At 46.7% G+C, this 12664-nt stretch overlaps 1 protein-coding gene across 1 annotated transcript; it reads right to left on the bottom strand.

The window, feature by feature from the left end:
* Positions 1-825: 825 nt before the first annotated feature.
* KCNK16 (potassium two pore domain channel subfamily K member 16) lies at positions 826-10885 on the bottom strand. Its single transcript, XM_024203469.2, has 5 exons — positions 10673-10885; positions 4965-5079; positions 4216-4382; positions 2951-3116; positions 826-1043 (listed from the first exon to the last, which is right to left on the bottom strand). The coding sequence occupies exons 1-5, from the start codon at positions 10883-10885 to the stop codon at positions 826-828; spliced, it is 879 nt and encodes a 292-aa protein (XP_024059237.1).
* Positions 10886-12664: the final 1779 nt, after the last annotated feature.

Genomic DNA, 12664 nt, shown 5'->3' with positions numbered 1-12664 from the left:
GAATGGACAGTACCGACTTCACATAGTCCATGAGAGTTTCTTAATGAATGGGCCCAAAGCAGGTACCACACCTTGGCAGAGGATTTCTGAACTGGCAGGAAATAAGGAAGTCTGCTTGCAGCAATAGTCACTGAGCAAGGGACTGGTATTATCAAGGGACTTGGGAGATCAGAATTTGGTATCAGATGCCTGTTTATTCCAGATGAAGTTCTTACAATGCAGACAGCTCTGGAATGGACACAGTGTTTCTAAGCAATTTTAAGGAGAAGCTTTTCAGCCCAGCTGGACAATGATAGAAATGTAACCACTGAACATATAGGACAAAGTCTGCCAAGAGGTTTCAGAAAAAGCTTCATTTGATGAATGTGGTTAAACAGGTGGCCAGGCCTGGTCCTGTTTTTCTCATTGTGTCTGCTTGGAAGTGAAATTCAGCTCAGCTCTCTTGATGTCAGGTATTCCCACCCTCGCTGTGAGGCAGTTGCTATGGATTTAACAGAATTCAATTCCAGTAGCTAAAGATCAAATCAGAGGGATGGTAATTAATTATTTCAGGAGAACTTGCACCAGGGAGTCGTTGAGTGGAAAGTGAGTGATGAATACTGGGATGTTTGTTTTACAGTTCCACTCCCTCAAAGGTTTTTATTCAGCTGCTGCCTTTACACTATGAAGGGCTTTCCTTTCTTCTGAAAATATCTTCTCCCTTGGAGATAGTCTGCAACCTGTGGTTTAGATCCAGCAATCTCTTACCCAGAAAGCTTGCTTGGTGTGTATGAGGCAGGAGCAGGGGAGCCTTGCTCTTTCTAAAGTGCTCTCCATGAGCCTCTCTCAGCTAGGTATGTGGATTCTGGGTTGATCAGGGTCGTCCTCCATCTTGGTAATGGCTTCTTCTGCTGTGCCAGGCTTGTGCCACTTTAACTGAAGGAATTTTTCCATCAGGTCAGCTCCCAAGTTAAAGACCAGAGCGAGCCAGGCCAAGCCAAAAACAATCCAAATTGCCGCCAGGCTCCTGTACATCGAGATGTAGTGCTTGTTAGGATCTGTGCCTGAAAAAACCGTGAAACTTCACATGTTAGATTGGACCCCTGGGACTGGCAAACAACAGGCCAACAGGATGCAAAACACACATAACCTCATGCAAAGGTCTATTGCGAGGTCATGTGAGCTACATCGATCCCACATAAGAAATCTACTGTATGTGGGCATATGTCCTAGAATGATTCCCGTGTTTTCTTGCTCACGCCTGGCCTACACTAGAAAATTAACTCAGCATAACTATGTCGTTCAGGACTGTGGAAAAAATCCACACATCGAGCAGTGTAGTTAAGCTGACCTAAGTCCCCATGTATCCATGAGAAGAATTCTTCCATCGACCTACTACCGCCTCTTGGGGAGGTGGATTACCTATGCTGATGGGAGAATCCCTCCTGTCAACACAGGTAGTGTCTACACTGAAGCGCTACAGCAATGCAGCTGTAGCATTTTAGGTGTAGACATATCCCCAGTGTCTGAGGTTCGGCTTGGAGTAGATGGGATCAAAATTGTAAGGCCCCATCTGCACACAGAACTGCAGGCTGGGAACTTGCTGCTTCACAATACAGTGAAGGGAAAACTCCCACTGACTAAACAAGAAGTAAGAGTGGCACGGAGCATGGCTCCATCCTAAACTACTCTGGGTAACCCATTTAACCCTATCATGACCACTTTACTATGACACTGTGCCTGCTATACATCTAATAAATAGGACAAGAAAGTGATGTGACTGATTTACTCAATTTGTGGCATCTCCATGCAATCAAGCTGTTACTTTCATCAAACTTCAACTAATATGTGGTGTTTAACCTTAACCAGGGCTATGTAAAATTATTCATTCTAGCCTGTGTTGATGGGAAATGATCATGTTATAACCATATTAGAAAGGTATGTTTTATTCTACATCTGGTTCTCTAACATGTTAGAATATTATTTTAGCCACACCCATAGGTTATCACACTCATGGTTTTTTTTCTGTAGTATGCAGTATGCCTGAGTTCTGAACAGAGAGGCTCAGATATTATTTGCTGAATACATTACCAAGCAAATAGTGCCATTTTGTATATGTATGTATATGGGGGGGATGGAGGGTGTCACTGATACCCATATGGCAGTTCTAGTGAATGAATGGTCAGTGCCTCAACTAAGGACCAAATGCATCATTGATCTCCACAGTGTCACAGCCAGGCCTTAAGGCAAAGAGGCTCTCACAATGCAGAGACAAAACTTCTGGGAAGTGAGGGGAGGATAAACCTCAGAGAAGGTGACAGAACCTAATGTTCTTTCTACACATGTGGACATTCTATACCTCATATGTTAAGTGTGTTACTTAAGTGAGCTGGTGCAGAGAAAGGAGAAAGGCCTCCTCTTTGGCAGTGACTCTAGGGCACAGCTAGTGCCCCTGGGGATTATATGCTGCCATTTGGTAGATTTTCTTACAAGGGCCTCTGCTTGCTACTAGTATTCACCCTGTAATTATAATTCCTGGCAGCTCAGTATTAGACATGGCTTGATTCCTAAAAATGTTTGATAGAGTTTCTTGTCTAGTCCATACGTGGGTGACACTAATTGGGACTGGATGGCTCTCAGGATTAGTAATGGGATATAGAGTCTTTCACCTCTATGTCTGTGGCTCACTCTAAACCAGGTTGGGAACAGTTACTATCTAATCGGTGTTCAGTGGTCTGTGTGAAATGAATTTGGTGGGTCTCAGTGGACAAGAATCCATGCCTATCACCACAATTGGCAATACTTAACGGCCTTGTTGGCAGTCTTAGTAGAGACATAGGGCCAGATTCTGATCTATTTATGCCAGACTTGCACTGGTGTAACTCATTAACTTCTGCAGAGTTATTCCCAATTTATAGTGGTCTAAGAACACAGGCCTATAAAGTTCATCCAACCCCACCCCCTTCATTACCTACTACATAATCCCCAAATCCAATGGTGCTGAGGGTGATGAAGGTGAAGTAGAAGCCTTCTCCATAGCTCCAGCCTTCTACATAACTGAAGATCATAGGTGGGAATACTAGAAAAAGCAAGGTCCCGGCGGTCAGAAAGAGGGCCAATGCCAGTGTCTGCACTACCTGTAGGAGAGAAGGAAAATGGCAGCTCAGCGGCATTGAGTGTCTGTCACGGGGTGGTTAGTGGATTTTTTTATTGTTGCTGGTTTGTAGAAAATACAGGGGTGAGCTCAGATCACATTTTCAAACATCTGTCCGCAACCAAGAGGACTAGAAACTAATTTTATTTAAATGAAAGCTGAGATTTTCACATGACTCCAAGAGCTGGACCTTTAACAAAAACACCAAGTATGTGTGGCTTATGATAAAATGGTGAGAGTTGGCAACCATTGACATCAATGGCCAACAAATACATGACTAATTCTGTGCGTGCATTTACCTTGAATGAACTCACAGTCATAACTACTGAATTTGCAAGTCTGGAAGCATGGGCCTTATTGTCTCTGCCTCAGTTTTCCCCTAATGTAAAATAGTTCATTACCTATCTCCCAGGGGTGTTGTAAACTTTTAAAAGCAAACCACAACATTTTGTTTAAAGTTACAAACATTTCAGAGTTATGAACAACCACCATTCCCGAGGGGTTCGTAACTTTCAGGTTCTACTGTAGTTTAAAACCACTACAGGCTGGGCACCGTAGGCCTGATTCAGTGCAGCACTTAAGTACATACTTGTAGTCCATCAAAGTCAATGGGACTTGGGCACATGCTCAAAGTTAAGACCATGCTAACGTGTTCTGGAGAATCAGGGCTTAAGACAGGCAAAGATCGTTTCCTTCAGACAAGAGCAAATTACACCTCTACCTCGATATAACGCAACCCGATATAACACGAATTAGGATATAACACGGTAAATCAGTGCTCCGGGGGGGACGGGGCTGTGCACTCCGGTGGATCAAAGCAAGTTCAATATAACGTGGTTTCACCTATAACATGGTAAGATTTTTTGACTCCGGAGGACAGTGTTATATTGAGGTAGAGGTGTACTTCAAAGTCATCATCTATAAATGTGACGTGTTAACTTCCTGATATAGAAAGGACACATGATTATGATGTCCCAGGATCTACACACAAATAGGCAGCAGCAAAGCCTGAGGCGCCACCTGTTTCAGAAAACCAATTAGCTTTAAAACAGAGGAAGACCAATGATAAATGGATACTGTACCCGAGCACGGCCTGGCTTGTGCACCCATCTCTCCAGAGGGATCAGGTGTGCGTTGAGTCCTTTCCCCAGCTGATTGAGAAAGGCCAGGTTAAGCGGCACCCCAAACAAGGCATAAAACACACAGAACACCTGCCCAGCCACCGTACTGGGGGCCAAGTTACCGTAACCTGCAGTGAAGGAGAGAAAAAAGGGACAATTAAATTAAAAGGCTTGGAAGGTCAGTTTAGTTCAGTTCCATTGTGCCCCAGCTTATCCACACCTTTCCAGACAGAATTCTGGCTGGAGAAAATGGCACAGCCACTGATTGGGCCCCAAATCTTTGTCACTATCAAAAGAACACTGGACATGAAAAATTATTTGAAAATATCTTATCCTTCCACATTAGGGGTCTGATTTTCAACCCAGGGCTCCAATTTTGTGACGAACGCAACTAACTTGGTTTGCACAAGCAGGTGCAGTACCTGTCTTGCACACACAGCGCAGTCTGCATATGCAAATGAAGGCTTTGCAGGTGCAAAATGGGCATGTGCCCACTTTTGAAGGTGCAATAAGCTGGGTGTGCAGAATGAACATGCAGAATTGGAGGCTGGCTGAAAATGTGGCACTTTAAATATGCCCCACAGTGATACAGACTCTCCTGACAGGTCTAGTCTATCCAGCTGTCACTAGTGATTCAGTCTTTCACAAGACAGTTGGAGGAAGCATCTGTTGACAGAGGAAGAGGTTAATAGGAAGAGAGGCTGCCTCACCTATAGTTGTGACAACGGTTCCTGCAAAAAAGAAAGAATTGCTGAAGTCCCAGTTGCTGGGGTTGGTAGAGTTTCCTTCTGGGTTGACCCCTTTCTCCCATGCTTCCAGGATGACCTGAAGCAGAAGAAGAGCACAAGACAGCACAGGTGAGCAGCATGTATAGGCTCATGACAAAGAGATTGTCAGGTAAAAAGGATGGACAGGTGAGTGTTGATGGATGTCTTGAGCAAGCTTAGATGTGTAATAAGCAATGGAGTTTCTAGACAGGTTAGAGTTTGACCAGAAGGACCTGATATAGGTCTCTCAGTGGCTCAGCAAAGGCTTGAGGAGTAGAGCTGACCAGGGGCCTGTGCCCTCCTTATAGGAGAACAGGAGCACCCAAGTACGAACATTTCAGTAACTTGCTGGAGGATGAAGGGAAGGGAATGGAGGGAGCACCGAAAGGACTTGAATTAGGGAAACAAAGTGATGATAAACCATAAAAACAAAGGTTGCTCCTCCTCCGTCCCTCCCACTCTCCATCTCATCCCAGACTTACGTGTGACTCATGCATGTTTGTGGGTGGAGGGGGAGGAGTGGCTGGCTCACCTCTACATCATGAGGGCTAGTTCTGTTCTTAGCTATAGCTTCTCAGTATCTCCACCAATCATCTCCAGGCCTTTCCTTTCTGTCTGACAGCCTGGGGTTAATTTATGAGACATCCTCTGCTGCTCTAGACTGCTCTCACCTGCTGGGTGTTGCAGTGGGCCGAAGTCAACATGGGCAAAGGGAGTGCAGCTCCCCAAATTCAGTTGTAATGTGAAATATTTTACTTGTCTGTCAAAAATCATAGAATCCTAGGGCTGGACGGGACCTCAAGAATTCATCTAGTCCAGGGATTGGCAACCTTTGGCCTGCGGCCCGCCAGGGTAAGCACCCTGGTGGGCCGGGCCGGTTTGTTTACCTGCCGCATCCGCAGGTTCGGCCGATTGCGGCTCCCATGGGAGTAGGCAGCAGCAGATGGGCAGTTTTGAAAATGTCAGAGGTGTCTAAATAGTGGACTTAGGAACTTAGAGGCAGCTAGGCACCTAAATACCTTAAGTCATTTATGAACATGGGACATAGTCTCCTAAGTCAGTGCTTCTCAAAGCCGGTCCGCCGCTTGTTCAGGGAAAGCCCCTGGAGGTCCGGGCCAGTTTGTTTACCTGCCGCGTTCGCAGGTTCGGCTGATCGCAGCTCCCACTGGCTGCGGTTCGCCGCTCCAGGCCAATGGGGGCTGTGGGAAGGGTGGCCAGCACATCCCTCGGCCTACGCTGCTTCCCGCAGCCCCCAGTGGCCTGGAGCGGCGAACCGTGGCCGGTGAGAGCCGCGATCGGCCAAACCTGCGGACGTGGCAGGTAAACAAATAGCCCGGCCCGCCAGGGTGCTTACCCTGGCGGGCCGCGGGCCAAAGGTTGCCAATCCCTGATCTAGTCCATCCATCTGCACTGCTCAGAACTAACTATATCTCGACCATTCCTGGAAGGTGTTTGTCTAAACTGTTATTAAAAACCTCTAATGATGGGGAGTCCATAACCTCCCTTGGAAGCCTATTCCAGCACTTAATTACCCTTATAGTTAGAAAGGTTTTCCTAATATCTAACCTAAATTTTCCTTGCTGCAGATTAAACCCATTACTTCTTGGTCTACCTTCAGTGGACATGCAGAACAACTGATCACAGTCCTCTTTATAACAGCCCTTAACATATTTGAAGACTGTTATCAGGTCCCCCCTTGATCTTCTTTTCTCAAGATTAAACTTGACCGTTTTTTTAACGTTTCCTCATAGGCCAGGTTTTCTTTTATAATTTTTGTTGCTCTCTTCTGGACTCTCTCCAATTTGTCCACATCGTTCCAAAAGTGTGGCACCCAGAACTGGATGCAGTACTCCAGCTGAGGCCTCACCAGTGCTGAGTAGTGTAGGACAGCTACCTCCAGTGTCTTACCTACAACACACACACTGCAGAATGATTTTAGCCTTTATTGCAACTGCATCAAATTGTTGGCTCATATTCCATTTGTGATCCACTATAACCCCCAGATCCTTATATCCAACTAAATGCCTCTGGGTGAGTAGAATATTGCCTGGCTGCTGTTATATTCCCTCCACAGGGCAGTGGCATCTGTTGGAGTTGTGAGGATCTGTTCTATTTTCCTCTCACCACGTTTGAGCTCCAAGGTCCTGGCCCTCACCCTTCCAGCAGGTGACTGAATGAACCTCATTTGTGCACCCACCACCCTGCTCCTTAAGCAGCAGAAAGGATTGCTTCTAGAGTGACACAAAACCTAGAGGGGCTGAGTGTGCTGCCCCAATAGCCATCTCAGCCTCAACGACCCAACAACCAGGAGATCAGCGCTAAAGGTTGGGGGATGTTCATTCAAAACCCAAACCCTTGACTGCTGCTGGGGGCATTATCTCTGCAATGCCTCATTCCAGGGCAATGTGGATTGCACCACTTCTGAAATGTTAGCTGATCTGATGCGCACTGAATAACACAACTTTTGGTTGGTTGGGGTTTAACACCTTACATTACTCTTTCAGTAACAATTCCTACAGCATCTGGGAATCTGCAAAGCGTGTGAAACCCATCAGTTAAGACTGTTGTGCATCTGGCCACATTCAATTCCGTTATAGTAGTGCCATTCACACTTTTCTCCCTTCTATTACCAAATAGCTTTGTTCTAGCCATTAAAAACCTCTTCCGGGAGTTTGATAAATCAAACTATCCAAAATGACTGCTGTGTTTTTAAGTGGGAATGAGGAGAGAAGAATGAAATTTCAGACTGCACTGAGGTACAAATCCCTGTCCTTTGCCACTCAGAATGCCTAAAAGGCCCTCAGCTCTAATCCATGGCCCACAAGGAGCAACTCTCCGTTCTCTGCAGTTCAAAGTGCAAATGCTCAGAAGTATAATCTCCACTAAGCTGCACATGCCAAGTGCAGAAGGAAAATTTAATGCAGTTTTAAAATACCTTTTAAATACTCCAGCCATAAATACCCGCTCTGGGCCGTCACATCCATATCCAGACACTGTGGGCCATATCTTCTGGTATGGTCTGTCTGCTTTGTGACTCATACTAGCAGGATCTGGCTGTGCCGCCAACATATCCAGACCCAGGCAGATCATTCCAGCGTAAGAAGGATCCTCTGGGACAAAACGTTAGCAGAATGGCTTCTACCTCCTCCCACCCCTGATGCTGGTGTAGAGGGTGTGGCTGGGGAAAACGGGTATAGCTGGTATGCTCCAATACTGCACCAATCTGTCGCTGCCTTTTTGGTTCTCTTGGGACCATTAGCACCCAATGTAAATTAGAGCAGCCCTCCGCAAGGGGACCAGCCCTGCATAGAGCTATCACAGGAGCTGAAGAGAGCAAAGGTGAACTTTATACCACTTTTTATTCCTTCCTCCGAACCTGCACTGCATTCTCCTTAGCCATAGCCAAGGGTTTGGACCTGTGTGTCAGGATTGATGTTATCTGACAAATGGCTGGAAGCGTGGGCCTGGGCAGCAAAGTGACTGTAAAAATGGCTCCTCTTTACGCAGGTATTCTGCTTCCTGTCTGTATCTAGGGTCAGCTCTACTTCATTTTCTGACACAAAATACGTTTTTACCAGAGATGGGCCCAGGTCACAAAGTTTTATGTGAATTTCCTGATGTTTTAGGCTATTCAGATCAGGCCCATCTCAGTGTTTTTCCTTCTAGCCCTGCAGAGCTAACGGAGATGGAACAACAGGAATCTGCTTCTTGCAGAATCAACTCAATTGTTAATGGAGGTAAAGTCCAAACACAGTTACTGGAGATAATGTATGAGCCAGAAGCAACACTAACTTTTGACTCTAAGATCCCAGGGGGTGGAGTTGCAGGGCTGGGAGTCAGAAAGTCCAGTTTTTCAATTTAACTGAGCAAAGCCGACCCCGTGACACTGGCACACAATAAGCATGGAGGTGCAACAATGCCTTTTACACAGTGACTTTTCAGAGTAGCACAACACTTTAGATTGGGTAGACGGGCGTCTCATGATTGAACAGGTAAACAATAAAGACTACTGACAGGTGATGGTTTCTTAGCAGTGCTTTCAGACCTAGGGATTCAATTTTGGAAGAATTTTATTCCTTCTTATTAATAATAGCTGGGAATGTGTCTAAGAGGCATTGTGAAGGATGACACACAGTTCTCTGCTTGTCTTTCACAGCTCTCCCTGTGATCTAGTGAGCTGTTTTTGAGTGTGAGTCGTTTCAAGTCTGATACATGATATCTGATACTTTGGTGCCCTCTGCTGGTTCTTTCCAGAACAGCTAGCAGTTGAAACATTCTTTGTATTCAATACAACCAGAGGATCAGCAAAATTCTTCTCTGTGACAGTGCAACCCCTTTAGTTTTAATATAGTTCTATTGGTGTAAGACAGGAGAATTTGGCCCCCAGGGAGCTTCCTAGGTTATTAGGGACTGGACTAAATAATGCATTAGCCCTATGAAGATATCCCAATTGGGCTTAGAGCTGGGAGTCATCATCTCTCTGTATCTGGGCATCAGGGCTCTCTTCTATGTCATGTTCCATGCAGTGCAAAGCACTCAACAAGTAACACATTGCAGTATTAGTAATTACCCAGTGGTCTTAATGGACCAAGGTTCAGGCAGAATCATTCACTTCCTGCTACCTTTGTGATCTGTACTTCACTCTTCTATCAAGTCCATCTACTGTGCCTGCCGGGCTCTTTGTTGATCTGGGAATTGATCGGTGGAAACCCATCAGACCAAGAGTACAATGCAAACTGGCATCCTGTTTGGAGTAGTTTAATGGCCTTACTGAAACAGTTAGCAGAAGGAAAGGCTCCCAGTCTGCTGCTGGAGAAATTACGAGCACGAAGAAGAGATCTGATTGATTCAAGGATTTCTTATTGGCCTGTCATTGCATACTACAACCAAGGAGTACAGCTTTCAGTAACCTTAGAGGGTATTGCAACTGCCCTTGAACCTCTTTTAAGCTTAAAACCTATTTATTTTGAGTGCACATTGGACCAGATGCAAGTACATGTTGTGTTGGTTCCTCTAAATGACAAAGTAAATGAGTTTAAAGATCTCACTGTACATGCTTTCGCTTCTGCCGACCTGGTGTCAAATACTGCCTGAAGTAACAAATGAAATGGAGTTTACACATCTTAACCTGGTACCTTGTGGATGTTTACCCACTCCCCCAAAACACAGTACAATATGGCATAGCTCATGGCATTTGAAAGGGCTAGAGCTGGAATAGCAAGGGGTGCTGCAGGACAGGGTCCAGGCAGAGACGTGTAGAGACGATACAGGTCTGGGCTGAGGTGCACTGGCAGAGCTGCCTTTCTTTCTTAAGGTTTGCAATAGCGTTCATCAGTGCAGTACCGAAGGGCTGAGCTGGGCACAGGACTGGGAGAGGGGAATTACAGTGCGGCAGCCCTCAGTTGCATCAGCAGAAGTGTGTGTTTGGGGAGCCTCACCATGGAAAAGGCAAGACGTGCTGTAGGTCAGGATTGAGGTGAAATGGCAGAACTGTGTGGAGGGAGCTTGCACAGCATCTGCCTTTCTTTAGACAGCTAGTTCTTTAATTTCACAGATGTTAAATCGACCTCCGCATTTTTAGTAAAAATGGATAAACCCTCCAGGACCAAACTAAGCCTTTAACTCAGAGCTGGGCAGCCTGCTCCTCTTACCTGCACAAACTGCTCCAGGGCTTGCTTGTCCAAGCACGTGTAGTTCTGCAGGAACTTGAGTTTCTCCAGCTGGAATTGGTCCCGAGACTGGGCCTCTGCCTGCTTCTCCAGCAGCTGGAACACCATGGCCCCCAGGAGGAGGTAAAAGAGATACCCCAGCACCAGCACCAGAGTCCAGTTGATCCGTCGGCCGCGCACCACGAGGTGGGACATGCTGCTGCTGTGAGGTGGTAGGCAGCTCTCCCTTCTGAGCACTCACTGGGTTAATGTGCCGGGAGGCACGCTGCCCCCGGCGCCGAGGAATCACACGGTCACGGTTCCAGCTATTGCTGCAGAGAGTCTGTTTAAACAGCTTAAGGGCATCAGGCCTGTATGAAATGAAACGAGTGCAAACAGCGTTCATCTCCCTTCATCTTTTCTTCAGCCAGGAGTGAACTAACTGGCGAGCCCTTGTTAGGTAACACGAATGTTAATCAGAACGCTTTACTCTTATAAAGTATCTTTTCCTCCAAGAATCTCAACAGGCGTTACAACTCTTGATGACTGAAGCCTCACAAAGCCCCTGCATTCTCCTCATTTTCTAGCGTGGGGAACTGAGGCCAGAGGTGGTAAGTGACATACCCAAAGTCACACAGTGAGTTGATGGCAGAGCCAGGAAGAGACTCTCAGAGTCTTGACTCCCAGCACCTTGCTCTAACCACTAGACTTCAGTACAAGGCAGCGCTATAATCTCTCTAGTTAGAAGAGACTCCCCAGAACAGAGAAGAGCATGGAGCTGAAGGCATTGAAAAGTCAGTAGCTGCAGGCTGTACCATACAAACATTGGTGGCATCATTGAACACAACAGGATGAAGCTCAGAAACATCCTGAGGAAAGCTTGGTCACAAAGTGGAGCGTCGAGCAAGTTCAGTCCTCTCACTGCCTGGCTTGCTGGTTCCAAACTCTTTATCGGTGGACTCCACACCTGGAAAAGCCCTTAGTCTGTAGCTTTAGGGAATGATTCACTCATCTTTGCTGCTGCCGCTCTCCAGGTTGCCCTTTTAATCCAAATGCACAAGGGGAAGGAGAGCTAAAGGTTAATCGTTAGCTAAAACGGTCCCACAGACTCACTCACGGGAGTCTTAATGATTTTCATGCACTGGAAGGGAGCTGGAGTTTTGTATTTTACAGGAGGAAGAGCCAATGGCATCTTGGCCAAAACGTGGCTGAAAGAAAACACAGCCAAGGCAAGGAAGCCACGTCTGGCTGTTATCAAACCTCCTTCCTGTTCAAATGCTCTGGATAATGGTTTCCTTCCTTTGCTTAGTGTTTAGGGGTTTTTCACCAGCCTTGAAATGGTGCTTGGGGAAGTAGACTAAAGGCTGTGACGGGTCATGTCCACTTCTGGGAGAACCTTCACATGCTCCATTTGAACTGCTGTTTGTAAGAGCCAAATCCTATTGTCCCATGTCGGAATGAGGGTTGGCTGACTGGCGACAGACTGGGAGTAACTCAGCCTCGGAAACTCCTGAAAAGCACCTCTTGGACTTGGCTCAGAGCATAGGTGGCTGCTCTGTTGCTGGGTGGGTGGGAGGGGAGGAGGGGGCCTGGTAGAGAGATGCTACACTAGAGGACCCTCCCTCCAGAGGGTTAGAGTCTCAGTTCTCTGGTGATTCCTCAGCTGAGGAGAGGGAGAGAGGAGCCAGAAGCTGAAGTGAGATTGATATTGCCAAAGAACAACGAAACCTCCCAATGAAATGGTAAAGCAAACTGGTCTAGAGACACTGAACTTGCTCCCAGGGGCGGCTCTATGTTTTTTGCTGCCCCAGTCACGGCAGTCAGGCGGCCTTCGGCAGCATGCCTGCAGGTGATCCGCGGTCACGCGGATTCGGCGGCGTTTCTGCAGGTGATCTGCCGGTCCTGTGGCTTTGGCGTACTCGCTGCCGAATTGCCGCCGAAACCGCGGGACCAGCGGACCTCCTGCAGGCATGCCGACGAAGGCCGCCTGACTGC

The sequence above is a fragment of the Terrapene carolina genome, unplaced genomic scaffold, assembly GCF_002925995.2.
Source record: "Terrapene carolina triunguis isolate 2854851 unplaced genomic scaffold, T_m_triunguis-2.0 Scaffold85, whole genome shotgun sequence".
NCBI classification, from domain to species: domain Eukaryota; kingdom Metazoa; phylum Chordata; order Testudines; family Emydidae; genus Terrapene; species Terrapene triunguis.
This window is presented reverse-complemented; position numbering and strand designations above follow the sequence as displayed.